The sequence below is a fragment of the Heterobasidion irregulare genome (assembly GCF_000320585.1).
Source record: "Heterobasidion irregulare TC 32-1 unplaced genomic scaffold scaffold_12, whole genome shotgun sequence".
Lineage (NCBI taxonomy): Eukaryota > Fungi > Basidiomycota > Agaricomycetes > Russulales > Bondarzewiaceae > Heterobasidion > Heterobasidion irregulare.
In genome coordinates, this window is record NW_009258208.1 from 1715161 (window position 1) to 1741797 (window position 26637).

Sequence of the window (26637 nt, forward strand, 5' to 3'; positions counted from 1 at the left end):
TAGCTCGACGACCCATTCTCCAGCAGAGTAAAGGGAGACCGACATGTCCTCACAGACCGAATGTACATCGAGGGTAGCAGACACTTTGATATCTGAGAGCCAGGTGCCGGATGGTTTGTGAACGCGACTCTGCAGTGAGCCGACAAGTTTTTCGTAGTATGCAGCAACAGGAGCCGTGTGACCATCAGTCAAGAACGTGAGTGATCGCCTGCAGCACCTAGAAAAACTGATGTTCTCCCTCTGGATAGCAGCTTGGACAGGGAATCGAGTCCAAACGTCTAAGTGGCAGTCAAGTAGGCAATTGTTAGTAGTTTCCGACTGGTCGGTTTCCGCAACGCCATGCCCAAGTTGCTTGAACTGATACTCGCTAGATTTTCTTTGAATTTGTAAGACTACCGAATGGATGCTGCGCGAGGATTCTGACAAGCCAAGTAAGTGAACAGCAGAACGAGGACCTAAGCTTGTGACACCGAATGACACATGTATGGGCATCGACGAAAGAAGGATACAAATACCATCCTGATTGGAACCGAAAGAAGACCAGTGATAGGCTGCCAATGTAGACGTTCCGTCGTCGCCGGTCGTCACCGCAAGAAGGCAGGACCCATCGGGCGTGGAAAAATGGCTAGCTGCTGCGGTGTCTAATTGCAAACTTGCAGGTCTATCTCCCAGTCAGAACAAACCTTCACGGACAGAAAATCGGCACTGCAAAAGCCTACCGGAATTGCTCTGTAATCAAAGAAAAAACGCGTGCCCGTCCAGAGCGCTCAATGAGACAGAGCTCTTCGGTTCCAGCAATAAAAAGAAGTGAGCGCAGATGTGGCATCCCTTCGTACCATCGCAGAAGCTGAATTGGAGAGCCACGAGCACTCAGCGAAGTGAATTGTTCGTCGAACACAAATATTTGAACTTGCAACTGAGCTTCGTGACGCTGTGGAAGAGCGAATATGAACAATAGAGCAGGCTCAACATTATGATCTTATCATTTACCGGTGTCGCACCACATAGGGCCAATAGCCGCCTCCCTTCATCAAATGCCGTAACAAAATCCTTGGACAGCTTAGAGAAATATATCTTCTTTTTGGTCTGATCGCGAGTAATCGCCCTATTGAGGTTCACGAGATCCTCAACGTAGAAAGAACAGTAATCTTCGCAGTCCACCGCAACAAGATATAAGTTACTTCCGATCCTTTGGATGTGCCTGTTCTGGTCTGTGATTAATGCAGAGACAATTGAAAATACAAACGGCAAACCTGAGTTTCTGATTCAACGGTAACGAAAATACCTGAGCATAATGGCCTTGTACACGAGGGATAGGAATGTGATTGGTATCAAGGCGTAATGATTGCTCATCCGCTTGAGTGAGACTGAAAGGAAACACCTTGTACTGGATTCGGGGTGTTTCTTGAATGAGGCGCCAACCACAGACTCTCACGCTTTGTGCTACATATCGTGTCAATTGACATGATATTCAGAATAATCATGCAACCTGCAGAAAGACACACCATAGGAATGCTTCTGCATCTCCATCGATTCCAAATGGAATACAGTCAAGCTACTAGGACGGGAATATGAGCGCAGAGTGATCCAAAGTACCGCTATAAATACCTTGTTGGGTCGCCCGCAAGCTCGGCTTGGACATCCTCGATGAATCTGGTCTGAAACCTAGAGAGGTCTTTCCCATGACGTGAAGTGATTGGAGCGAGCGCATCGTCAAGACGCGACCTCGCTAGAGAGCGCGCGGCATCCTTAGTGGCCCTGCCAATCAGTTCTTCCATAATTCGAGCGATGCCATCTCGCACTACTGCTAACGTCGGGATGCTTTGTTCCTCGCTTGAGAGCCACTCTAGGAAGGTCGTGTCACTCATAGCCTGGGCTTTGGCCTTTGCAACCGCAACCTGGTCTGTCTGCCAGCCCAAAGCAGATTTCCACCAGGAGAGTTGGATTCCTCTCTCTCGCAGAACGGGAGCGTCGCCTCCATAATCAAGGATATCTCGAATGATCCGCATCTTGTCTTTTTCTTCAAAATGCGCTTTTGCGAGGATATTCCTAGCTAGGACGCTGCGATACTTTAACTTTTCAACTTGCTTGGATTTCGAAAGCTTCAGATGGGACGCTGTAATCGCCTGCAAATTCTTAACCAGCCAGTCTTCAAACACGTTAGCGTGGTGCGACTTGATGCTTAAAAGGCGGCCTACCAGCGACTAAAGCATCGTGAACTTGGGTAGGGTTCTTAGCTACGGCTAATGGGATGATTCTGGTAAAATGAAATAAACAAGGTAACTACATCTCGAGTATTTGTTCAAAAAATGAGGCTTATAGATACGTGTGCAACACCTCCCTTTGCAACGCTACGGTGATAGCGGAGAGGCAATCTTCCTCATAGGCCCTTAGGCCCTCGTGAACCTTCCTGCGTTCTTCGGTCACAACACACCTTTGAGCTTCCTTCAGTTCTCGACGGCAGCGCTCAAACTGTACGCAGATTGCCGGAAACCTTTGTCGCAAGCCATTGTCGAGTAGGAACGAGAGAGTCTCTTCATCCAATGAGCTTGGGAGGTGGATTGAAGAAGTGCGGTCCCTACAGATGACGAAATTTTAGTGTCAAGACACATATGATGTATACCAAAGATAACGAACGTTATGAAAGCCGTCAAACGCATTGCATACATAGCCTCGTTCAGGTACTCTTTACGTACTTTTGCCGAGACATAAGTTGAGGTCATGAAACCGCACGCCGTCTCCCCAGCCATTACTGAAGCCCCAAGCTTGTGGTCCGCAAGAGAAGCAAGAAGCGTGGGGTCATTGGAAAAGGTGACGTCCATTAAAAAGACCTTGTGAAATCCAGTAAGTGATTACGAAGCCGAAGAAAACCAAAGGGTGAAAAACCTTGAATCCATCCCTAGATGTAACGCTCTCCGTCTCATCGCGAGTCTGAGCAACTTGGAATGTGAACATTCTCCCATGATCATCATCGAGCTCATTGTCTCCTGCATCCAGTGATGAGTCTTGAGCTTTCCAGTTGAATGATTTGGATTGCTCTGGTGATACAACTGCTATTGTCTGGTCTACGAGCTTTGACATGTATCTAGGAATGAGGTTAGACAAAATATTCAGCGACCTCAGAAAAATCTACCTCATGAACATGGCACGATTCTTCATAACGGAAGAAGTGGTACCATCCTCCCAAGTGGTCGCTTCAGGCCAGTATACGACGAACGCCTTGACTTCGTTGTTGACAAGTGCGGAAACAGGTCGGACAACAAAGTACAAGCCAGAACGGAGATCAGCGTTCTTGGAATTGGACTGATCATTATTGGATCGAAGGAGTAGATCGGCTCTATGGAAGAAAAACGAAAGTTCCTCGCGTGCGTAGATCACCTCAGGATAATACCGGCTTACCCTTGCTCATTGATAACACCGGCATTGGCAAGTAGCTTGACGATTTCGGGCCTACTCCCGTAGATGCCAACAGGCTTGATACTCGTCTGTCAAAATAGCATGAACCATTCCAGTTACTCGATAGAAGATTGAATTGACCCACGAGATCGAGAGCCTTGAAGTCAATCTTAGTCATCGACGTGTAGGCTCCCAGTTGCAGTGCATTGATAAGTTGGCCAAGAGAATGTTGAGGGATGACAATTTTGTCAACTGCATCAATGTCGGTAGTTGAATTGGTCGAATGTGGTATTCGAACTTACCCAAGCCGCCGCTTCCTTGTTCCAGAATAAGATCCAAAAGTCTATACATTCCCGGAATTTGATTGAGGAGATCCGACTCATCACCACGTAAGCCATCAGTGGGCAAAGAGGGGAAATCGTGTTCAGAATTAGATCGTACTAATGACGCTTCATTGATTGAAGTAGAGTCGTATTCCTCACGAATCGGGGATCGCAGCTAGAATATACCTGTTATAAGCTTCCCAAGTACGACAGGGATCTAATTTCTGGCACACACTGTATTGTTTTCGGAAACGACAACCTCTTCCGTGTTTGATTTAATTGAGGGTAGAAAATCTCGAATGGACAATGAAACATCGGTTGTCTAGAGAATTATATATTGTAAGCAACGGACGATAATACAACTAGGATGGAAAAGGGGACCAGAGAGTCCTTCCATGCTGATGTGCTCTGGATAAGAGGGGAAGCAAGTGGCGTAGCCTCGACGGAGTAGAATTCATCAAAGGTGGCGGCATCGTCGACACCATCATAATCAAGGACACCATCATAATCAAGGACATCGACGGTCGTATCAGTGGGAGTCATAACGTGGGCTTCATCTTCAGAATCTGTGAATTTACAACATGGTTCAGCTCGTATATCACTAGAGACGATAACAGAAACGAACCACATGTGTTTTCCACCGGAAGTATGGTATCGTCAGAATCTTCAAGAATGCGGAAATCGAAATTGAGGGTGCCTCGGAGCTTTGTCGTTTTCCTGTGGCTGCCGGCAAGTGCACGGTCGTCACTTGAGCTAGTAGCTTGTGCGCGCAGTATATTCATGAGTAGGTGTTAGGACGCAAGAAAGGAGGGTGGGTTTGGGGTACAGAAAGTGCGAGGCTGCCACAAGGACTGTTCTTTATAAGTGCAACGGAATCTATTTCAGAAGACGAAGCCAAGTGATAAACCATTTCCAGGTTAAAAGCCCTCAACCACGGCCTCATGTAGCCCAGAGTTGATTAAAGCATCGCGTGTTGGCCACATTGTCTCTATGAATACTTTATATGTGCTGTCGAAGGAGTAGAAACTTTGCCGCGGAACGCGATGCGTTCATTTCGGGCGTCGCCGCCCATTCGAACTCCTACCCACAAATTTCAAAGAGCGCTACAACGATGTTTTCCCCTACCGTTTCCACCTGATATTTACTGCCTAAAACCACTCTCATGGTCATCTAGAATAGTCTGGCGGCGTCATCAAGGTTCAGTAATTCATCTCTCCTGCACCTTCCTGCATCAATCTAACCCGCAATACGAATGTCAATAATAGGAGAACGGTGAAAGCCTGACCTGTCAGAGCGTAGACTCCGCCGCAATTCTAATCTTTTCTCAGCATGCATCAACCCGCAGTGACATGCCAACATGGCACAGAGCCTAAATATATGCAATCAGGTTCTCTGAAAGGTGTAGGGAGAAGATGGCTTGTAATGAAATCTAGACCCATCGTTTCCTTAATCTCCCTCCCGCCTTCGCGGTCTGCTGAGAGTTCTGCATGACATTCTGTCTGTCTGCTCTTCCTAGTCACAGCTACGTTTGAGTGGATTTGATCTAATCCATCGAAACCATGAAACCATGATATATCTAGTCAAAAACGCCGAGGCTCAAGCCCATAAGTAGGTGAGTGCAGAGTGGACGTTCTAGCGACGGACACAGATATAAAATTAGCAGGCTTGAACATTTTTTTAGGTACAGAGCAATGAATCGCCGGGCAAAGAGACGCGAACCTCAATGCAGTCAGATGCAGCCCCTGTATCAGGGCATCTATACGTGGGCTAGCTTGGCCTTGGCCTACGTAGAGACCTATCCTGATACCGTGACAGGGACAGTCGGCTTCGGCAATGAACCTTAAAAGAGGCGCACTGGAGTCCATGTACCACAAGCATGTAAACTCAATGATGAACTTGATGTTCTGTGCTGATATGTACCTCGACATGCTCTCATTGTATGGTCACAAGACTCTTAGACCCTCCCAGACACACACCCTTCTATGCCTTACCGAGCGCGCATGTTGATGGCGGGCCGCTTCGCCTAACTTGAGGAGGCTTCTCTCATTTCTCTTTGCGCCCGTCCCTTATAAACCGCTCATAGCCCGCATATGCGGCCTTGCGCCTCTGCCTCCTTCCTGCTTGGCCACTCACCCAAAGATAACACTTATCATGGGCGTAGGTGACATCTCCTTTCCACTTGATCCCGACATCCTGCTTATTGACAACCTTTCGGTTTTGTCCCATAGTACAACGCCAGAATTGCTGCCAACCCAGTACGACTCGACAATACCTTTATTAGAGGCTCACTAATGAAATTCTCATCCAGTATGTGGTCGGCTCTTTTGCGTGTATAGGCGGTGGCCTTTTTGGGTTGGACATCTCGTCTATGTCTGGTGTGCTCAACGTGAGTGGTATTAGTTAGGTTAAGTCAGCAGTAAGATTGGTCCCTTATCATTGCATATTGAGCCTTCAGAACGATGCCTACCTGAAAACTTTCAGCTCAGTACGTGTCATTTAGCCTTGAAAATCGCGTTGTCTGCTTACCTTGGGTCAATAAAGCCCGGTCCTAATGCTCAAGGTGCAATCGTTGCCGCCATGCCTGCGGGTTCGTTTGTAGGCGCGCTCGCCGTCAGTGCTCTTGCCGATAAATTCGGTCGCAAAAAGACTGTCATCCTTTCTGGTATCATCTGGGTCATCGGCGCGATTTTGCAGTGCGCTTCAATCGTAAGCATCTTCTACTCTGAGAGCTTTCCGTTGCATGACATGTGGTATTCCCACAATAGAACCGAGGTATGCTAGTCGTTGGTCGTATCATATCTGGTATCTCTGTCGGTCTTGCGTCCGCTGTCGTTCCTGTCTATCAGTCAGAGATTACGGCTCCTCATATTAGGGGACGTCTCGTCGCCATGCAGCAATGGTCCATCACTTGGGGCATCCTCATTCAATACTTCATCCAGTTTGGCTGTTCCTATATCAACGGTGTCGCCTCGTTCCGAATCCCGTGGGGTCTCCAAATGATACCAGCCATCATCCTCTCTACGGGCATGCTGGCGTTCCCCGAGTCTCCTCGATGGCTCGTTGATCACAACAGGTTTGTCTTTGCATTGAATTCGCACCTGACGAGTACTGGGTACTGACAAGATGGCACAGGGAGGATGAAGCACTCCAGATCCTCGCGGATCTTCATGGTGGAGGTGATCCTAATAATGCACTCGTGCAGCTCGAGTTTGAGGAGATCAAACAACAGGTCTACTTTGAGCGTACCGAGGGCGCCAAGTCTTACTTGGATCTTTTCAAGCCTGGAATTTTCCGTCGTGTCGGGCTCGGCGCATCGCTCCAGATGTGGTCCCAGTTATCTGGCATGAACATTATGATGTGCGTCCTTTTCATTTTCTGCGTTTTCGTTGATGCTGACTATGTCCCTATAGGTACTATATCGTCTATGTGTTCCAAGGCGCTGGCCTAACAGGTCGTCGTGGGAACCTGATCGCCGATTCTGTTCAATATGTTCTAAATGTTGCCTTCACTGGTTCGTCCTCTTGGTCTGTGCTCTGTTGCTTGTAGTATTGACAGACTTGATAGTACCCGCCATTCTCTACATCGATCGCTGGGGTCGCCGCCCTATGCTTCTCGCAGGCACCCTGTTCATGGGATTTTGGCTGATGCTTGTTGGCGGTCTGCAAGGTAGATACGGACACTGGGGTACAGTCGGCACCGATCGTGTTTGGGTCATTGATGGACATGACGGTGTCACGAAGGGTATCATCGTCTGCTCTTACTTCTTTGTATGCAGGTGAGCAACAGTCTCTCTTGGTATTCTTGGTTTTGAAATTGCGCTCCTAGCTTTGCAATCACTATGGGTCCAGGTACGTCGCACCACCGTCTCGTATGGGGTGTTTTTTCAATTAATATTTTTACGCTAGTGTCTTGGACTTACCCGGCTGAAATATTTCCGATGCGTGTGCGTGCGAAGGCTGTATCGTTATCCACTGCGGCCAACTGGCTGTTCAACTTTGCGCTCGCATGGGCAGTCCCACCCGGTTTAAGCTCCATCGCATACAAGACGTACTTCATATTCGGTACCTTCAACTTTTCAGCCTTCATCCATATCTTGTTCTGCTTCCCCGAGACGGCAGGTCGGACACTGGAGGAGATCGAGGCCGTGTTCGAACAAGGCCATATCTTCACCGCGTGGAAGGTCAAGAAGGATGTGGGGAGAAGGACGCTTGAGGATGTCGTTTCTCATCACAAAGATGTAGTGGTTCGTACACTTTTGATTTAATGAGGCACCTCTTACTGATACTGAGCTATATATAGCACAATGATGCAGACGAGAAAATTGTTTAAGATTGTATGACCCCGTTTGATCACTTCATTTTTTGTTGAGTTTCGAGATCGAATACTGTGTATGCCCCTTGCTCATTACTTTATTGCTGTTCCTGCGTTTCATCATTTGTAGTATTCGAGCTCATGAAGTAAGCAACTTTCACATCGTCTCAGTAACTCGTGGAGGATACCAAGACGGCGAACCAATGCGTGCAGTGTCAACTTCCACCCTCCATCTCGGCTGCCCGCGTTCTCGAAACGGTCCAATAAAATTTGAACGCGGTCGAATAATCAGTCCCTCTTTGATTGTAGATGTGGTACATCGTGGAGATAGTGGGGATTTTAGCAGCTTCGGCCCTAGGGAGCAATTTGAGCTTGCCATCTTGCGGTAGAGCCGGCATACGATTGCGATGAAAAGTATGAGCACGGAAGAAGAGCCCGATAGCGACCATACCGATAGCTGTATCCTGCTCCGGGAAGTGCTGGAAGAGAAATTGAGCCTGTTGAACAAGCTGAGGGATCGTCGCGCGCATTATCTGCGCTTTCCTGTGCATCTGTTCGTTGGAAGCAAACATAGTTGTAGACTCGTATCCTTGGCAATCTTTCAGCTCCCAAAAAATTAGTGCGTTTCGAAACTGCGCGCTGCTATCTGGGATTGCCCTGGTCAAAATAACGAGGAAGTCGGGAACACGGAATTGAGCCTCCTCAGCTGTGAAAGGAATGTCATTTTCTTCTTCGTCTTCGCCAGCCTCCTCGCCGGCCTCCTCGTCGTCCTCTTTTTTCTCTGCTGACTCGTGCCCATTCTCTTCAAGATCGCTCTCGTTTACCTCAGGATGATGGCCTTTGTCCTCTCCCGCCTCTGCAGATTCGCATTCCTTCTCTTTGGACTCGGCCTCGCCTCCTTGCCCTTGTCTGTCCAGAGCTTGTTCTTTGGCCTCGGCGTCCAGGCCCTTAGCCTCAGGCTCCTCTTCGGACTCGTCTTTTCCACTTCCGACATCATCGCGGCGAGCGGGGGGAGCATTAGGGACACTATGAGTTGATTCTACTGGACTCAGATTAGACTGTGCTATATGTTGAAATGTTATTTCGGCGAGTTCACATTATGTGTGAAGTGAGCCTTACGGGTGACAATAGCCGACAAGCTACTCGTGGAGTTCGAATCCAGGCGAACTAGCGAGGTTGCCGTGCTCCGTGTCACCGGTGCTGCACAAACGCTCAAAAAAAAAAAACTGGCTAGGGGATAACAAACGTCTCACCTTTAAAAAGAGAATCCTCGCGAGCTTCGTCAATCGCATGGGCAACCGCGCGAGTTAAGAATCGGTAGAGATAGGGTTGAGGCCAGACAGATACTCGTCCACCATAGGCATGATTGCCACGCAAGGAGTTGAAGTTGAGGATCAGGTTGTACAGCTCGTACCACGCAGATTCGCCTTCACCTTGACGGGCTTCTTCTATTATCATGCGAGCATGCTCCATGTGATCTTTTAGCGATATAGAGACCTGATTGGGCCAATTTTCATGACGTGGGTGGATAGGCTTGTTTTTCGACATCGATGAGCTGAGAGGTTCTGATGAAGAGAAAGATAGCGGGGAAATCTCGTTGTACCAGGATGACCTTATAATTCAGAGTGGAACAAGATTGCCGTGATCCTATCCGATGAGCACATTGCACAAGGTGTGAAACTGTGAAGGACGATCAACCTTATGGTCATCGATATGGCACCGGAGTCCGGACATTGGGCCAAGATATTGAAGCAAACCAGCAACAAGCATGCTTGGCCACAGTGTACTTTCTGATATGGACAGCCATCGATGATCACAACAACATGGATGATTTCGGCAAGGAAAATGTTGGTAATATTGCTCAGCCCAAGCTAGCTAGAATTGATGAGTATCGAAGATCGATTTATGACTTCTCGCAGCGTACAACTAGGGGGGGAGTGGACAACAAGCGGCATCTACCGGTACAATGCCGAAATATTGCAGCGCCGACATATTTTGCTACATAAGCATGCGTGTTCTTTTTCATCGAGGGTGTACAGAGGATGAAAACTTGTGTATTCTGCAGACTATTTTACAGGAGATGATTATTCTAATTGAATGATCAGTAGACTTCTGAGCAGGATAAGAGACCAAAGAGTCAGTAGAGGGAAAAACTGAAGGTGGGCTCAAAAAGGCTCAGAAAGGGTGATATTCTGCTCAGTAACGGAGCTGTAAACGGAGTGGCGGAATGTCAAATATCCAGCTGTGTCCGCGCCGATCACTAGGCGAGCACAAGTTGGCTGTCTCTCAACGTTCAATCGACAACCATGCCTGCCGTCAACGTCAACACTGTTTCTCCAGAGCTAGAGCTCCCAGTTCCCTTCGCTCCTACTCAACGAAAGCTGACGAGCGAAGTGAGCCTAAGTACTCGTCAATTGTTTAAATCATTAGCTGACCAATTCTACAGGACTACCTCAGAGTGTTCCAATATACCCCATTCAACTATCTTCCCAAGCAGCTCATACCCTTACGAAGCCACTCCATGAGAGCGCCACTCATGCATTGTGGATGGACAATGGATCGACTGTGGAAATATGCAGAAGATAACGGCTTCGTGCACTCCACAGCTACCGAGACCTTTACGGAGGATGAATTAGCCAGTGCAGAGTTCCCTCCGATCTCTGAGAGTTTCGTTATTGACGAAGGACAGTGCATGAGCAATGCGCTGGAAGATATTGGTGCAAAACATGGCATCAAGGATATCCTGGAGTTTACAGAGATCGAGCGCGTCGTCAGGGATGGAAAGGGCGGCTTCATCTCACTCTATACAAATTATACCAGAAAGCGAGCTCCTCCCGCAGAATTTGTTGAGAAGCTGCGAGTCGCGTTGGGCGAAGAAGAAGGGCCAAAATGGTACTTGGATTCATTTCGGTGTTACTGGGAACCGAAGCCTGAACTATTATTCGGCGGGCAATCGTATGCATTCCTCTCGTCCTATATGCAGCCAAGGATCCTCATTTTTATCTAGCAGAAAGTCGGCGACTACACCCGCCCGCAGCAAGTTTGCAAAATCTCGCGCTCATTGATTGGCAGCGACATCGAGGCCTTGTGACTCGTGAGATGCGTCTTTCTGCTCTTGAGTATTGAATCCTTGCACTGCGATCGTTTGAATCATCGTATGAAGCCGCATAGTGTACTACAAACATAGGCTCCTTCACGATCTGATAGTTCTAGACGTTGGCGCCAGATTGACTTGCACTTTTGGTATGTCACGTTGGGAAAACTCCGGCTGGCGCCTCAGCTGAGCGATAAGTGTTATTCACCTTCATCCCGATCCAAGGATCGCCCAAACCATAATAACATCCAGATGCGCACGAGCAGGGCTGTAGATGATCAATGCCCGTGACGATCGTCAAAACCGAAACGATGCGGAGCTGTATAGTACAAATGTCTCGTAAGGTATCATATATCATTAGTTCCTGACGAACATAGCATTCCCCCTCCCATTCACGCCTCGATGAACTCTGTCGCCTCTTTCGTGTCCTGCCCTCCGAGCTTGGCTTCACCCCCAGCCCCGATGATATCCTGGTTCTTGCGATCCTCTTGCCGGATCCGTCGGTTGTACGCGAAGGATTTGCGGGCTGGGATGCCGGCCTGGAAGAGACCGTTGATCTCCTCAAGCGACAAGCCGGCCATCTCGGGAACGAAGAAGTAGATGAATGCGGCCGCGAGGAAGTTAGCGCCGAAGAATACGAAGCCCTGCAGGCAGTTATCATTTCACATCAGGCAAGGTGCTTTCGGAATCGAGGGACGACGCACGTATTTGGCTCCGATTTTGGCAGAAATTGGTGGGGAGAAGTAGGAGAGGAGGAAATTCCAAACCCACTGGCACAGGCCGTCAGTCAATGACGCATACATAGCGACATCCATCAAGAACTCACATTTGAGGCACTGACGAACGATAGCTGCTTAGCCCGCGTACGCAGAGGCGCGATCTCGCCAGCTGGGTTCAAGTCAGATCGCTGTACATTGCTCCGAAAACATGAGCCACATACTGTTGACCCATCCACCAGGCCCCCACGAACAACCGTAGGCGAGAACGAAGACACAGATGACGAACAACATTCCTCCGCCGGCACCCTTCTTCGCGACTTGAGTAGCATCGTTGTTTGGATAGAGAGCATACGATCCCTGATATGTATGGTCTGCTAAGCGAACCATCAAACGAAATGACAACATGACTTACAATCACAGCGTATAACATGTACGAGAGGCCTGGCAACAATGGACTCATGATCAGAATGAATGAACAAGACCTATCGTCATCCGTCACTTACCCATGACCAAAGCTCCTGTGATCATTGTCCGACGACGACCAAAGCTAGAATAGAAAAAATCTTCAGCTTTCTGTTTGATGCAGCCAAGGGAGGTTTTACCGGTCGAGGCAGTAGAGACCTGGCAGCGTTCCAATCATGTCCAACAGACCAAAGATGATTTGACTGATGTACGAGTCCAAACTTGGGTTAATGGATCCGAAGATAGATGTGCCATAGTACTGTGAGGGTATTCTGAATGGATAGTTCGGGGACGACAGAGAGATACTCACGAAGATGAAGTTTGCGCTGTATGGCATGAATTAAGGGTTCATGAGTACGATGAATACAGCGGCGAAGAGTGCAGTCATACCCAGTGAGCTGTTGAAAACTCTGTACGAAACATCTATAACAATAAGTCAATTGATTTGTCGCGTATGTTGTCACATTGAGCATGTGCACGTACCCAATTAACGTCCGCTGTCCAGTCTTTAGGTCGTTACGGAAATTGAAGCAATCCAGATAGCTTGCTCCGGAGTGCTTCTCTTCCTCAATCTTCTCCGTGATCTCGTCGATATACGCCTGCACTAAAGGATCGTCGATCGGGATGCCATGCATGCGCGCGATGACACTGCGTGCGTCCTCGGGGTTGCCCGTGAGAATAGACTGCCGAGGGGATTGAGGGAGGAACGGAACGCCGGCGCCTGAGAGCGCCGAATCAGTAAGACAGCTCAACAAGGGACAGTTGTGCAGCGTTCGTACAGAGAATGGCTCCCCAGATAATTTGAAGGCCAATGGGGATCTTGTAGCTAGCCGTGCCGTCGATGCGCTTACAGGCGAAGTCGAGAATGTAAGCGATGAGAATCCCGAAGGTGATCATGACTTGGTAGCACGATACGAAGGCTCCCCGGAGAGCTTTTGGGGAAACTGTTCGCAGCAGAGGGAATTCAGTACCAGCCAAATTCGACGATTCGCACAACCCACTTTCTCCCTGATAAAGAGGTACGAGAGCAGAAAGGGCCTGATGCACGAAACAGGTGAGCGAGTTCTAGGACGGGAGCAGTTGACGCTACTCACGCCCACACCCAAACCAGCAACAAATCTCCCAGCAATGAATGCACCCAGGTTGCCGGTAGGCGCAATTTGAACGATGACGCCAACGATGAAAATGACTGATACCATGAAGATTGCGCCTCGCCGTCCCAAGAAATCAGCAGTCGGCACACCAAGCAGAGCACCTGCGAAGCAACCAGCAGAGAGAAGGGCGACGACGACAGATTGACGACGGGAGGAAAGTGCGAAACCGGAGGCAGATGACGAGTCTATTGTGCCGTATGCCTGCTGGAAGTGAGGCATAATGAGACAACCCGAGATGTAGCTAGTGTGTGGGGATGATAAGTATCATTTTCTAATTAGATGAGCGAACTTTCAGGATCTCACCCAATATCGTAGCCGACTGAAAAAAAGTGCGATGAGATCGTGAGTTATTGGGGAAATGACTGCAAGTGATATTCTGACGCACAGATGTACCCTCCCATACTGACGAAGAGGTTGACCACAATAGCCATCAGCGAGACGGGCTCGCCACGAAATCTGAATTGACCCATGATGAGGATGAACTAGGGCGACCTCGTTGCAGACGTTCTTCTAACTGAACGGAGTGTGGGGAAGTGTGGGGCTGCCGAAGCGAAAGGGAGGCCTTTTGAGTGATGACGGGTCGCCCCATGGGGCATGCCAGGGCTCAATATTTAAGTCTCCATCACCTTCGCTCAGGAACACATGAAAGAGGCGATCGAGGCGCGGTTGGCGGTCCGTTGTGGGGTCTGATAGGAATTTACCAGCGAGCGTAGCACGGACATCGATGTCATATTACTGCCGACACGCACTTTTCTGGCCGCATGGCCTCACGCCGGGCCGAAACAGCGCTGGGAAGACATAAAAGGGCAGTAACACACCGAGAGGAGTCAAGGACAAGCAGGACATCGCCTCGAACGACTTAGCTGCGAACAATGACGTGCAGAAAGAAGTAGGAAAAAACGCCCGGAGGACGTGAATATTTGGCTTCCTGGGTTGATCCATCGAGAAATTCTGGTTGTATTGGGGAAGAGGGACTGTGCGACTATCGAGGTCACATTCACTTTGCCGGGCCGCCGCGGAGCGAGAAAGGTGTATGTTTGTTTCTGTTTACTCATGCTGGCCCTCCCGTGGCAGCCTCAATGGTGCTTGCTTATTGCTTTGTGACAATCCATTGTAATACGAAGCAACATCGTACGAGCGGCTCCATAGGTGCGCAGATCTCTGCTGATCTCCCAAAATGGCCAAAATCACATTCATCGCACCTCATCACTTGCAGTCATTTCTGAAAACTCTGGCCGAGTCTTTTTCTCTCGGAGCGATCCACAGAGTGCTGGACTATAGTCCCTGATCTGGGTTTTACTCGTCTGCACTAGAGTGTCCTAGATTGTCCCAGATATCAGCCATGATACATCGTATCCTTCGACCGTATCAGAACCTCCAGCTCGGCCTACCTGGTCCGCAGAACCTTTGACTCCACGGTTCAAGGAAGCGAAAGAACAGCGTGTTTCAGGCCTCAGAATGAGGCTGTTTTCTGCGGACCTGCCCGTATCATTTCTAGCTCACTTGATCTGTCCGTATCTGGAGTTCAGCTCTATCAAGCTCGAGTGCTGCAGGCGCTGGCTGGTACGTCCATGGAAGGCTTTACTAATAGGTCTTGTCCAGATAGCAGAATGGCCGCGCATTCCTTCGCTTATGGTCTACTCGGTCCGTAGAGAAAGTGTGGCAGAATACAATAGAACAAGATTTGACCAAACTGGCATCCTCTGTCGATCGATTCATCTGCAATAGAGGACAGGTACATATCCCTGGAGAATGCCCCACTTCTTTGCCTCCTCGCTTTCATGTGATATTTGCTATGATACCCACTCTCGAGGACCCTGACACGAGACTCATGTCCAGGTGAGCATAACACCGCCGCGTCGCACTGCCACTTACGCTTCTAGTCATTCGATGCGCGCGACGGACATGTTACTGACACGGACAAGCCCCTTCAGCTCGTCTTGTGGACTTATCGGATTTTCGCCCTTCGGTGGCGTAAATGGGACCCGAGGAGGGATCGATCGTTCTGCAACGTCGAACGCTGTCCAAAGTGAACTACGATTGCTAATCGACGACCACTGTTTTACCAATGCGGTGGTTACCGGTCTTCTGTTTATCGTTCCCATAATAGTACCTTGTCCATACAAACGATTGTCGTAGAGCCTTACAGTACAGTACTGGTGCACTCGCAGAGTCCGAGCCGGTCGCTGATTAAGCATCAACAGGCACGTGCGCAAATATTACGTGATATTTCGCATTGTGGGATCCGTGAGTGGCCGTTGTTGTTGGCCGATTATCGTCTTGAGCGTGGACAATACCGACGTTTCCCTCCTTTCTACCCTACTCGCATTTTTCCAGCATTCACAATACCAACCTAATCGTTTCCGTTAACTTCGCACTGCGTAGATGTCGCATCATCGCATCCTTGATTCTTCCCCTGTACCCTTGCCCCCGCGCGCGCCTTACAACCCTCGTAAGCGCAGTGCAGACACCGCGTCCCTCCTCACTCCCCCTCGGACGGTCAAAAAGCTCTCGCGATCCCGCGCCGGATCCGCCTTCGACTCAGCAGATGAGGAGGATCACGCCCTGCCCGTGCTGGCCGCCACACCCCGTGTCTTACCTGAACGCGACGGCGATAAGGAAGAGGTCAAGGCGGGGAATCCCACCATAGTGAAGCGGAGGAAGATCGACGATCTCGCCGCAGAGCTGAGCGATGAGAGGGACTTCGAGGACGCGTTCTGGATGGGGGGCCAATCGTCGTCCAGAAAACCAAAGCCGAGCGCCCCGTCGCGCACGAAAGCCAAGGCAGCCCCGGCGCGGCGCCTCTCTGGCGCAGCCGACAGGATCCAGTCTTCTCGTCCGCCGACCTCCCGACGCCTCTCGCAGTCGCGCTCACATCTGACGACTGCGTCGAGGGCGTGGGCCCTCCCGTCCCCGCCCCCGTCACGCGTGCGTCCCCCGGTCACCCCGCCTCGCAAAGCGGTCGCCACTAGGCAGCGCGTCGCGTCTCGGCAGACGATCCCCGTGCGCGATTCTCCCAACAACCCGTTCCTCGATGACTCGCCTGCGTCTATACCATCGTCTCCCATCGAGCCACGCACGCCAACGTCGCGTCTCGAGAGGCCGACTTTGACCTACGTTCAGTGCGTATTTTCCGCACGTGTGTGGCCCAGCAGTGGCATCGATGACCCACTCACTTAATGCTCTTTTGTCTTGTAGCCGTGGCAAGAAACAAGAGTTCATGAATCCACACTTTAACGCACCCATCGACCCTCGCACCCTCCTTCCGGTGGACCACCCCGAATTCATTCCGCCTGAGAACTGTGCCCCTCGCCGGCTCTTCACCAGCGGTCTCTCTAAATCCAAATCCAAGGCACAGAGGCGCACAACGACCCCCCAAACGCCGCCGAAACCCTCCCGCCGCGCTCTGAGTCCTGATCCTTGGGACTCTGACGACGACGAGTTGCCGATGCCGGCGCTGCCGCCGAAGACACTTGCGACCGAGTTTGAGAAGGCAGGCACGGCCGAGAAGGATAATGACGAACTGCCCGCATTGCCGACTAAGGCCCTCGATATAGGATTCGAGAGGCTCGTGCGACCCAAGAGGGAGAAAGCCGCGGACGTGAAGAAGGGCCGCGCAATCAAGGTCCTCCCCACACGCGGTCGAGCTCCAGTGGCTCCTCATGGTCCAGCGGGCGGCCCTTCATCTCCGCGCTAAGCTCGTAGCGCTCACAGGTTCATGTTTTGGGTCTTTACCCTCGATTTGTATTCCATGTTTCATCTAAGCTTTGTTCATGTTAATATTCGTTGATTTATCCGTGCTACTTCATCTTTTCTTCTGCTCCCGTGCGTTACCTCCTCCATACACTGTTTACTCCTGCGATACCTTCTCCCTCATCCTCATGCACCGCTGTTTATCACTTCTCGTTTTCCGCGTTTTTATTACGTGCCAAATATCGTCCAGTCGATGTGTTGTCGCGCCTGTTCTTCCCGTGCCTTGATTTGCAGATTTGCTTGCTCCTTTTTGTGTCCACGAATCGAACGGCGTTAGGCCGTTCGTGTGTATGTACTTGGGATGCTATGCTCATGAAATACTATAAGTTTTGTTGAATGCTTTTGGGCCAACCTTGTCCAAATAGAGGAAGCCGAAGTCGCCGCTTGGAGCGTGCACGTTCACCGTCGTACCACTAGGCGCGCCCTTGTATAAGTTTATACAAAGCTTCGCAGAGTGCTGCGTGGGGAGTGCAACGCGGTATGCGACTGTGCTTATCCTACTAACAATACATCGCGTTCCGTAAGATCCGTGGTGCTGATGGACGATGAGCTCACTGAAAACGTGTTGTGCACGATGCTGGAGGCCACAACAAGCCATCTGACTGCCTCTGCAAGCCAACGTTTCGTCACAGCCTGCTACTCTAGACCCCCACAGATCTTGCCTGCAGATTCCAGTCCTTCTTCGTCTCCAGCCTCGTTCCCGCCCGCTTATCCGACGCTTCCGCCGCGCTTCACAACTTCACATCCGCCTCTCTCCTCCTCCCCATTGTCTCTCGCTCTCCGCGTGCCCTTTACCCTCCAAGAACAAGAACGATCCTACGACCGTCACGACCACCACCGACACTCATTCTAACCCACAGCAGCCGACATGCCTGTACCTACGTATACGACCACGACAAGCGATGCGTTCGCTGTGCTGGGCGTTGCCCCCGATGCGTCCGAAAGCGAGGTCAAGCTCGCGTACAAGAAGATGGTGAGCGTCGCTGCGCGGCGTGTGGGCGAGTCGCTGGCTGAACACGAAACAGGCGCTCAAATGGCATCCCGATCGGCACCTCGACGACAAGGACGATGCTACGCAGCGCTTCATCGAGGTGCGTGTCCTCTCTCCTCCCCGATCTCGTCTTCGCCTTCGCCGACGCACGTCCCCTTGCCCCGAAGATCCACGATGCGTACAGGATGCTCACGGAGCCCAAACACCCTCCGTCACCGCCCAAGAAAGCATCGAACCCGAAACATTCGAAGAAGTCCGCGGAGGATCCGCCTCCCAGACCAAAGTCTCGCAACAAGAAGAAGGCTGACAGGAAGAAGGGCTGGAAGAAATCGCCGGGCCCATCGCATGCTACGATGCCAGAGGAGGCGCCTGCGGAGAATTCACCGGGAGCACACTCTGCGACGATGCCAGAGTCCAAGGATGTCTCTCAGCAGCCCACCACGGCGACCGCGTCTGCATCGACGGATGCTCTGCCGAGAAAATCTCCAGGTCCCAGGTTCGAGCCGATGCCGGAGGATTCGCCCGAATCCAGCTCAAACAATCCTCTTCTCGATGGCGTACGTCCGAAACCATCGCCACGACCGCGATTCTCGACAGCGCCGGAGGATGCTCAGACAACAAAGAAGTCGCCGGGCCCTCGACAATCCACCCTGCCTGACCATGGGCCATCCGCGAAGTCTCCTGGGCCCCGACAATCGGCGCTGCCGGACGACCGACGTACCAGGAAATCTCCTGGTCCTCGGCACTCTACCTTGCCTGACCACGGTCCCGCCAAGAAGTCTCCTGGCCCGCGACAGTCCACTCTGCCAGACGATCGCCGCCGCGCTAAATCCCCTGGGCCTCGACGGTCTACTCTGCCAGATGATCGACGTCACACGAGATCTCCGGGGCCCCGACAATCAACTCTACACGACCACGGGCCTACCAAGGCGCCTCCTGGGCCAAAACTGTCTACACTACCTGACGATCGACGCACGACGAAATCTCCTGGGCCGAGGCATGCGCCTATGGCGAACGCCAAACATAACTCCTCATCAAAGGCGTCGCCAGGACCTCGATATGCCGCCATGCCAGGTGAAACTCGCTCGAAGGCATCCCCAGCACCGCGATTCGCCGCTATGGCGGAGGACCGCACCTCCAAAAAGTCTCCGGGGCCTCGAAATGCCGCTATGCCCAACGACGCACCCAGCAAGAAATCGCCAGGACCGCGCTTCGCTGCGATGCCAGACGATCATCGTTCCTCCAAGAAGTCACCGGGGCCTCGATACGCGACCGTGCCCAACATCGCATCGAGCAGGAAGTCGCCTGGGCCTCGTTTCTCGACTATGCCTGACGAGTACCTGCCTGCAGGCAGAAAGTCCTCTGGTCCACGCTTCGCTTCTGAGTCTGAAGAACACTTGGCCTCGGGCAGGAAGTCTCCTGGTCCTCACTTCGCTTCCACGCCCTCTCATCGCCCAAACAAGCTTCGTAAATCTCCAAGCCCACGCAATGCGACGCTTCCCGATGAGCACCTCTATCCCCCGGGTTTATCACAGCCAGACAATAATGGTTATCACCATGCGGCTCAGCCCTCATCTCGCCCACCGTCTAAGCCTGCACATTCTCACACGAATGACTATGCGAAGGGCTCGTCAAGGTCAGACCCTGGTCATAACTTCAGCTTTGGATTCAACTTCATTCGCAGTCAGTAAGTTTCCGTTTCACTATAGCTCGTGTGACGCCCATTTCTTACTTCATTCGCACAGTAGTAAGAATGCGACCTCAAATGGTCGAGAGTCGTCTTTCTCAGACTACGTCCACGTCGACCTCTCCGATATTCCTCTGAGTCCTACTCCGAAGCCCGTGCCGCCATATCACTTCTCAACCGCACTACCTCACTCTCACAGCTATCGCCCACCCCCTTCCTCCCATCATCGTGATCGCCCCCACGATGAACACGATCGTTATCCCGACCATCGACGCACGCGAAGTGCCTATTCACCTGGCGATAGGCACACTAAGGAATGGGTCTTCACGCTCGACTGCACCCTTGAAGAGCTCTACTGCGGAACAAAACAGCGCTATCGCATTTCACAACCTTACCCTGACAAGCGTGCGACCGACACCGTCGACATCAACATCCCGCCCGGCACCCTGCCGGGCACGCGTGTCCCCATCTCCCTCCCTTCGCAGCGCCTTACGTTCGTAGTCAACGAGCTTCCGCACCCGCACTTCATCCGCGTGCGGTCACACTCGCCGGCACACTCGTACGACTTCCACGAGCCGCCGGTAACGACGCTCAGCGAAACCCCGAATACCTCGCCTCATCTCGCGATGTGCGTCGAGATGCCGTATTCGTTCCTGGAAGACTCTTATCCGGTCGTCCGCGGTCCGCCGGGCTCCATCAGCTTCGCGGGGCCTAGTGGAGCCATGCTGCGCGTTATGCTCCCGCGGACGCTGGTAGAGGCCAGCGACGGAACATGCGTGAAAGGGCAGGGGATGCCTATCTACGACAGCAATGCACGTAGAGTGGTTGGATACGGAGATTTGTTTATTAGGTGTGTTGCTTTCACAGGCGTCCCTTCGAGACGGCGTTGTTGACGAATGACCCTAGGTGGGACCTCTTCGTTCCTGGGAGTGAAAGGCGCGAGTCAAAGTGGACATCGATCAAGAAGGCGATGCAATTCTCTTTCTGAATGCGGCATATCGACGGAGGGTCGACTCCGACGCGCAAGCATATTTTAGGTGATATATTGTTTGCATCATTCTTCGTGGTTTAGGGATCCCCAGGACGCTTCAATTGTACCTTTCTGTCTAAGGAATTTAGTGCATGATATGTATCTAATTTCTTGTCTTTTTCTGCTGATTCTGACCGAAGCTGGATTACCAAAATGTCCATATAATGTTCCTCGTCTTCGGCGTGTATATTCATTCGCATACGTACTACTCTCGACGCACCGCTTCGCTCGTTCACATCGCCAGACTTGTAACAGCACTGTTCTCAATATGATATCGGGGTTTCACCGCTTTTGGTCTTTCTTTGTCGTGAATACTGTATGAAAGCACCTGCCATTTTAATACGAGATGTTGCGACAAGGGGCATCTACGTTCAGTGGGGCGGGAGACACATCAGTGCCACCTGAACTCAGCAGCCTGATTGCTTACCTTCTTGCCCTCTGTATAATTACGGAATTGTTTCCCATGAAAGTGTTTGATGGTGAATTCGCCTCGCAGCTATGTACTACTACACTGCGAACAAACGCAGCATCGGTAACATTGACAGACAAGGCTGCGTGACATCAAATCCATATTACATCCAGCTGTCTACCATGTTCGTCCTATCCCAGACAACAATGGCCACCTCCGGATGTCTTTGCTCTTTGTCGCCAGAAGTTGTCTCATAACCGAGTTCGTCCCGAAAGACAACTCCGCAGCTCGGTAGTCGCATTTTGTCCCATAACTGTGCGGCGACACGGCGGCGCTACTGGCATTTGGGAGGACAAGGTGATTATAGATGGGAATGGACCACGAGAGTCAGTCGTAGCCCGCTCATCGAAGCTCAACAGGGCCAGGACAGGCCAAGAATAAACAAAGCTCGAAAACCTCACACTCAATGCAGAAGCCAAATGAAGGAATGTAAATTTACCAGGGTGATAATCGAGAGGAGAATTGAATTGACCGGGAGGGAGACACAACGCACCTCCTTTCCCAACCTCCTGACGGTAGCATACCGTGCACCCACAGTTTCCATATCGAAACCGACCGATGTCCCATCGCTTCTATCGTTGTCAATGTCTATGTCTGTCGGGTGTAGAGGCACGTCCGAAGTCGGCGGTGATGGGAGTGAAGCCATGCGTGTAGTGTGATATGCAGCCTTCCCTCTCGTCGTTCTATTGCCGCTATGCGGCGTTGTCGATGCAACAGCAGTGCGTGGTGGCGGACGGTATAAGTGTACATTTCTCTTGGACGTGCCTTCACCACTGCTTTCACTTGGCTTTGCGTCTGAATTTAGACGCCGGGAGCCTACCTCTCCGCTCCCGCTAGCGAGCAAGAGCGGGATACGAAATTTCCCAGATTTCCTCACCATTTCCTTTCCGGTCGCCGGCAACTTCTGGCGACGTTTGGGGAATAATGTGGACCATTCTTCATCAGGGGATTTTTCGAAAACAGGGTGTCTATATGCGTCCGTGGGGGTGCGATATCGAACGCGCGAAGGCGGTGAACGCGAAGGGGCCGCAGACGAGCGTCGTCGTTTCGTGACAGACGGTCGATTGTTCTGGATTGGGCCGTGCGGTGATGAGGTTGGAGGAGATGGCGGAGGCTGAACGATATGATGAATGACGGTCGGTGTGCTCGCTCTAGGCGCCTCATGTTCATATCGGATGTTTTCAGCACCGTCTTCGAAGACGGAGCCCGAGTGGTTAACGAACGGCACTCTACGCTCCGACAAATCTGGATACATGCTTGGCCTGTTCGTCTCAAGAGATTCCTGATAAACTGGATGCGTATACGATTGAAGACGGGGATCTAGGTCTGAGAGTGTATTCGGTGTCATTGAACTCGTCTTATAATCCAGTTCCCGATACAGCTTACCTTCTTGAGCACCAACTTCGTTTGCTTGTACGAAGTCTAATCTAGATCTCGGTCCTGCCACTTGAGGGTGGAGAGTGGGCGGAGTGGGCATCTGTGTTCTGTATACGGAGCTAGGATTCGACGCAAAGGGCCAGCGTTCGGAGGGTGGACTAGGCGGCGAAGAAAAGGATACAACCGGTGCAGGGTACGAACGCTTGGACTGAAATTTGCGTTCAGGAGAAGATGAAGAAACAAATTCGGAATTATTCGTGATAATATCCGAGTACGCTAGCTTCGTTCGAGGTTCAAGGGCGATGGAATTGCTTGCAGAGACTGGTTTGATGTCCACCAAAGGCAACGCTTCATCCATTAGGCGACGAGTGTTGTGGGCGCCAAAGTCAGATGAGCTAAAAATGCGAGAGAGGGGATCCGAAGTTGCTACGGGTAATGCAGCATGAGTAACTGAGACAGGATCGAGAGTCAGTTGGTTATCAGCAGTATTAGTGGGTATATGCGTGGTATGGCGCGTGAAGTAAGTTGGTTGAGCAGGTTCACAAGTTCTCGGAGCGTTTGAGTTTTCGTTGGGCCAGATACCCGAGGACAATGTATCAAGAGCGGCAGGATCGTCTAAGATAGGACAAGGTGCGAGTTTCTCGGCGACGGGGTTGATGTCCACTTGCAAGTCAGTGGAGAGCTTGGAAGAAGAGACACTAGGGCGAGTAACCACAGGAGACAAGTGCGTAAAGTGTGGGCGTATGCGATGTTGTTTCAAAGAGGAAGGGATGTTAGGAAGAGGAAGTCCGGGTTTGAGACCGTCCGCTTTAGTGTCCTTCGCACCTTCCGCTTGCTTTCTCAGAAAGTCCACAATTAAGCCCTTTGGCTTCTTCAGTTTCTTCTCCATCATCAGGGAGCCTGTCATGATGCCTATTTCCATATCTGCTTTCGGTCTCGATGCAGCATTGATCTTCGCGATAGACCAAGGGTTGGGTTTGTACTGCGCTTCGTCGTTGCGGGAGGTCAAGTCGATATCCTTGAGAAGTTGAGCATCCGTCGACAGCGATGGAGGTGACGAAGCTGGCGAAGGGGATGAAGAAGAGCAAAAGTTGTCATAGCTTCTGAGATCAAATGACCATCCACCGTCGGTAGACGACGCGGCCATTGTCGTTATTAAAGTGTAGGGTGGCGTCGAGCTCCAAGCTGTACGACGCGCCGCGGCCGATCCGCGAGTCCACGTGACTAGATCTCCGGTTACACCGTCTTCGGAGTTGGAGGCGTTTGCACCAGCGTGACACAGTCAGGAGAAAAGCGATAGAAAGTGTTCAACGGGTAGCTATCATACATGATTTTATGACCTGGGAATTCCGCTATCAAGAACCCTATCCACAACACAGCCTAACGCAATGCCAATGAAGAACCCATATCGACGAGCAACCAACGCCACCATGCTTCACGCTCTGATTGAAGTCTTTGGAAAAGCGTTAAGGGGTATGATTAGAGAGGTATACTGTACGAGATTAACAAATGCACTGTAGAGGCGGCCACGATCGATTAGTCGTCGTGTCGCACGCATCCCCCGGGTAGGAGAAAGGGGTATCTTGCGGGGTGTTGAAGGAGGTACAATGGTAGACCAATCCCGGTCTTCGATCTACATAAATGAACTTTCGATTGAGCAAAAGTGAGAAGGGCCATGATGACGACAACGCACGGATCTGGTTGAGCCCACGCCAACAGATCCTTATACTAATTTCGACAATGAGCGGCTGTGAATACAAGCAGAGAGATGGATGTGGAACTCACGGAGAATGCCTAGAAAACTGGCCTGAAAAGAAATTACTAGCCGCATAACGCAATTGGCTACGTACCTCTGGCAGCATGCCAAAGACATCCTTTCCCTCGCATATTCTCTGTTGTATGTTTGACGGATCTACTAAAGACTCATCCCCCCCCACACGATCATAGTGGGAGAATCCTTCCACCACAATCAAACCTGTCAGACCACATGTGGTGTCGAGCTGAAGCCTCTGACCTTTCATCTTCTGAATGAATTCGTCCAAGTGTCGGAAGCAGAACGTGCAGTGCCAGCCTGAATCGGCTAAAGCAACGTCACTGCTCTGTGAATGTCTGTAATATGCTGTAGGCTCTTCCCAAAGCTGGACCGAAGGACGCCAGCCTGTAGGCTTCCGTGAGGCTCACACGTGGAAAGAAAATAAGAACAACACAACCGGAGTCAGACTCACTAGTTCTCCCAACTGGCCACTCGAACGAATAGGAATAACTTCGCATTTGCAAGTGAATGGGATTAGGAGCCTGACATCGCTTCAGCAGTTGCAGGGTATGTCGGCTTGGTATCTCATCGACATCTGCGGATATGACGAGCGGAGGGATTCTCATTTGCGCGCTGGAGTATGTGTCGCGAATTAAACGTGTCATAGTATTTCTGTGATCTGCCTCAATAGTCCATGCATCGTCACCTGGCTTGCCACCTGCAAAGAGCTCATATACTATCTTGTGCTCAAATGCGGCGAACTTGTGTCGATTCAATGCGAACGAGAGAGGTTTCGGAAGCCCGGAGAATGTTCCTGAAGAAGTCGGTTGGAAGTGACTGGAGGATGTGAGCAATATTGACGCACTGTTACTCTCAACGATGAAGAACTTGTCGACAACCGAGTCGAGTTCGTTCATCCTGATTTCTAGCAAGTCCATCTCGCTCGATACAATGACTGCATCCCACATCTCCGGTTGCTGCATTCTCGATGTCCATCCATGTAGCTTGCAGGCATGCTCATCGATCGCAAGGCCTTCAGTGTAATAGTGTGGTAAGATCGTAGCTGGGCCATCCGGTTTGTCCCACAGTGGACGCGATGCATACGACAGGGCATGGTATAACCGAAAGCTATCGATATACAGGACGTCAGCGAGCGTCAATGAGCTGACCATAGAGAGCGCTGACCGGTAGTCCAACGAAACAAGAAGAAGAATCAATACGAGGATCGTTACAGTCGCAATAACCAGTCGGCGCGACCGAAACATGAGCTTGTCAGAAAGGCTAGAGTGAACCTACGCGTCTCAAAGCAAAAGAAAAGAGTGTGATGGATTTGATAGATGTAATAGAAAACCAGTGTATTGAACGCGCATGCCCAAGCGCCCAGTCCATTTCGGTTCTGACATTGCTGTCCTGTCACAGTGTCGGTCTAAACCGATTATGGTCACGGCGAGGGGTTGTTTGAGTTTGTTTGGTCCCCTTTGTTCCCCGCTCACTATCTCGCATTTACTAGGATGGCGACAGGCTGTAACAGCAACGTCGTGGTACGTGGCTGCCTAATACTGCATCGATTGGAGACTGAATGAATAATCACGGTGGTCAGATTGATATTTGACTAAATGGGCGTATCGTGCCGAGTGCTGTGACCCCCGTACACCAAAAGGGAATCCTGAGCTGCAGGATTACGCGTTTGCACCTACGTGCATCTTTGCGGCGCCTCGATTTGAACTTTGGTCTTCGCACAACTTAACACCGCTTCGAACTTTGGTCTTCGTACAACTTAACACCGCTTCATGCATATTTGGGATGGAGGTTATGTGGTCCATGGCATGCAGATACTTTGATGTTCAGGTATCATGTTCTTCCAAATTGTGTTCGATGTCCCCTTCATCGTCTTTCTTACTTATCAAGGATCTCGACTAGATATATTTGGTCATCGTAAATGTTTATGATCTCCTACCAGGTTTTATCTCCGACAGAGGTCGGCGCTAAGTAAGTGCCTCTCTACGCACGGACATAGCGGCATTGTAGAAGGACCAGGTACATCGGTTTCTCCTCACCAGTTGACCGAGTTTGTACGTCTATTTTGAATTGATGTACCCCTGTTCTCTCAGATCTCGG

The 26637-nt window shown here is 50.9% G+C and overlaps 11 protein-coding genes across 11 annotated transcripts in view; 5 read left to right on the forward strand and 6 right to left on the reverse strand.

The window, feature by feature from the left end:
• Window positions 1-8202, forward strand: part of HETIRDRAFT_148374 (MFS sugar transporter) — a 31168-nt gene extending 22966 nt beyond the window's left edge. Inside the window, exons 4-12 of the mRNA XM_009554163.1 lie at window positions 6175-6204; window positions 6261-6425; window positions 6485-6792; window positions 6852-7076; window positions 7130-7230; window positions 7284-7494; window positions 7545-7567; window positions 7625-7962; window positions 8019-8202. Of these exons, the coding sequence (XP_009552458.1) occupies window positions 6175-6204; window positions 6261-6425; window positions 6485-6792; window positions 6852-7076; window positions 7130-7230; window positions 7284-7494; window positions 7545-7567; window positions 7625-7962; window positions 8019-8048 (1431 nt within the window). The 3' untranslated portion in view covers window positions 8049-8202. The remainder of the gene's footprint in view (window positions 1-6174; window positions 6205-6260; window positions 6426-6484; window positions 6793-6851; window positions 7077-7129; window positions 7231-7283; window positions 7495-7544; window positions 7568-7624; window positions 7963-8018) is intronic.
• A 43-nt stretch (window positions 8203-8245) lies between these two features.
• HETIRDRAFT_430587 (uncharacterized protein) lies at window positions 8246-9578 on the reverse strand (the record flags this gene model as incomplete). Its single annotated transcript, XM_009554164.1, has 3 exons — window positions 8246-9093; window positions 9150-9230; window positions 9284-9578. The coding sequence occupies 3 exons, from the start codon at window positions 9576-9578 to the stop codon at window positions 8246-8248; spliced, it is 1224 nt and encodes a 407-aa protein (XP_009552459.1).
• Window positions 9579-10336: 758 nt separating this feature from the next.
• On the forward strand, window positions 10337-11095 carry HETIRDRAFT_163019 (uncharacterized protein; the record flags this gene model as incomplete). Its single annotated transcript, XM_009554165.1, has 3 exons — window positions 10337-10423; window positions 10477-10985; window positions 11038-11095. The coding sequence occupies 3 exons, from the start codon at window positions 10337-10339 to the stop codon at window positions 11093-11095; spliced, it is 654 nt and encodes a 217-aa protein (XP_009552460.1).
• Window positions 11096-11516: 421 nt separating this feature from the next.
• Window positions 11517-13929, reverse strand: HETIRDRAFT_106809 (MFS sugar transporter; the record flags this gene model as incomplete). The annotated part of the gene is made up of 15 exons (XM_009554166.1): window positions 11517-11768; window positions 11829-11894; window positions 11951-12012; window positions 12065-12200; window positions 12256-12284; window positions 12347-12390; window positions 12446-12564; window positions 12616-12631; window positions 12696-12728; window positions 12789-13026; window positions 13085-13249; window positions 13307-13343; window positions 13400-13700; window positions 13763-13778; window positions 13845-13929. The coding sequence occupies 15 exons, from the start codon at window positions 13927-13929 to the stop codon at window positions 11517-11519; spliced, it is 1599 nt and encodes a 532-aa protein (XP_009552461.1).
• A 617-nt stretch (window positions 13930-14546) lies between these two features.
• Window positions 14547-15626, forward strand: HETIRDRAFT_481743 (uncharacterized protein). The gene is made up of 3 exons (XM_009554167.1): window positions 14547-14608; window positions 14676-15298; window positions 15394-15626. Exon 2 carries the CDS (start codon window positions 14918-14920, stop codon window positions 15185-15187), a length of 270 nt encoding a protein of 89 aa, XP_009552462.1. The 5' UTR covers window positions 14547-14608; window positions 14676-14917; the 3' UTR covers window positions 15188-15298; window positions 15394-15626.
• On the reverse strand, window positions 14557-15626 carry HETIRDRAFT_412354 (uncharacterized protein). The gene is made up of 3 exons (XM_009554168.1): window positions 15394-15626; window positions 14676-15298; window positions 14557-14608 (listed from the first exon to the last, which is right to left on the reverse strand). Exons 1-2 carry the CDS (start codon window positions 15562-15564, stop codon window positions 15239-15241), a joined length of 231 nt encoding a protein of 76 aa, XP_009552463.1. The 5' UTR covers window positions 15565-15626; the 3' UTR covers window positions 14557-14608; window positions 14676-15238.
• Window positions 15627-15748: 122 nt separating this feature from the next.
• On the forward strand, window positions 15749-17547 carry HETIRDRAFT_461177 (uncharacterized protein). The gene is made up of 2 exons (XM_009554169.1): window positions 15749-16581; window positions 16658-17547. The coding sequence occupies exons 1-2, from the start codon at window positions 15845-15847 to the stop codon at window positions 17154-17156; spliced, it is 1236 nt and encodes a 411-aa protein (XP_009552464.1). The 5' UTR covers window positions 15749-15844; the 3' UTR covers window positions 17157-17547.
• Window positions 17548-17786: 239 nt separating this feature from the next.
• HETIRDRAFT_461178 (uncharacterized protein) lies at window positions 17787-21212 on the forward strand (the record flags this gene model as incomplete). The annotated part of the gene is made up of 6 exons (XM_009554170.1): window positions 17787-18036; window positions 18073-18185; window positions 18238-18303; window positions 18371-19890; window positions 19949-20740; window positions 20797-21212. 6 exons carry the CDS (start codon window positions 17787-17789, stop codon window positions 20876-20878), a joined length of 2823 nt encoding a protein of 940 aa, XP_009552465.1. The 3' UTR covers window positions 20879-21212.
• On the reverse strand, window positions 20795-21212 carry HETIRDRAFT_412356 (uncharacterized protein). Its single transcript, XM_009554171.1, has one exon. The coding sequence runs from the start codon at window positions 21112-21114 to the stop codon at window positions 20959-20961; it is 156 nt and encodes a 51-aa protein (XP_009552466.1). The 5' UTR covers window positions 21115-21212; the 3' UTR covers window positions 20795-20958.
• Window positions 21213-21792: 580 nt separating this feature from the next.
• On the reverse strand, window positions 21793-23913 carry HETIRDRAFT_106812 (uncharacterized protein; the record flags this gene model as incomplete). The annotated part of the gene is made up of 1 exon (XM_009554172.1): window positions 21793-23913. One exon carries the CDS (start codon window positions 23911-23913, stop codon window positions 21793-21795), a length of 2121 nt encoding a protein of 706 aa, XP_009552467.1.
• A 143-nt stretch (window positions 23914-24056) lies between these two features.
• HETIRDRAFT_66564 (glycosyltransferase family 17 protein) lies at window positions 24057-25838 on the reverse strand. Its single transcript, XM_009553604.1, has 8 exons — window positions 25705-25838; window positions 25385-25647; window positions 24992-25333; window positions 24781-24924; window positions 24617-24723; window positions 24552-24560; window positions 24460-24494; window positions 24057-24399 (listed from the first exon to the last, which is right to left on the reverse strand). The coding sequence occupies exons 1-8, from the start codon at window positions 25782-25784 to the stop codon at window positions 24303-24305; spliced, it is 1077 nt and encodes a 358-aa protein (XP_009551899.1). The 5' UTR covers window positions 25785-25838; the 3' UTR covers window positions 24057-24302.
• Between the last annotated feature and the right edge of the window lie 799 nt (window positions 25839-26637).

Bases quoted from the DNA above. Each gene is read 5' to 3' on its own strand.
- HETIRDRAFT_481743 (XM_009554167.1), top strand. From the start codon at position 14,918: ATGAGGCTGTTTTCTGCGGACCTGCCCGTATCATTTCTAGCTCACTTG.
- HETIRDRAFT_412354 (XM_009554168.1), bottom strand. From the start codon at position 15,564: ATGGGAACGATAAACAGAAGACCGGTAACCACCGCATTGGTAAAACAG. The intron at 15,299-15,393 runs CTGAAGGGGCTT...TGTTATGCTCAC, and splicing joins CGATAAGTCCACAAGACGAG to CTGGACATGAGTCTCGTGTC.
- HETIRDRAFT_461177 (XM_009554169.1), top strand. From the start codon at position 15,845: ATGTCGCATCATCGCATCCTTGATTCTTCCCCTGTACCCTTGCCCCCG. The intron at 16,582-16,657 runs GTGCGTATTTTC...TTTGTCTTGTAG, and splicing joins CCGACTTTGACCTACGTTCA to CCGTGGCAAGAAACAAGAGT.
- HETIRDRAFT_412356 (XM_009554171.1), bottom strand. From the start codon at position 21,114: ATGAATATACACGCCGAAGACGAGGAACATTATATGGACATTTTGGTA.
- HETIRDRAFT_66564 (XM_009553604.1), bottom strand. From the start codon at position 25,784: ATGTTTCGGTCGCGCCGACTGGTTATTGCGACTGTAACGATCCTCGTA. The intron at 24,925-24,991 runs GTGAGTCTGACT...GGAAGCCTACAG, and splicing joins GTGGCCAGTTGGGAGAACTA to GCTGGCGTCCTTCGGTCCAG. The intron at 24,400-24,459 runs GTGCGTTGTCGT...TCATTTATGTAG, and splicing joins GCGTGGGCTCAACCAGATCC to ATCGAAGACCGGGATTGGTC.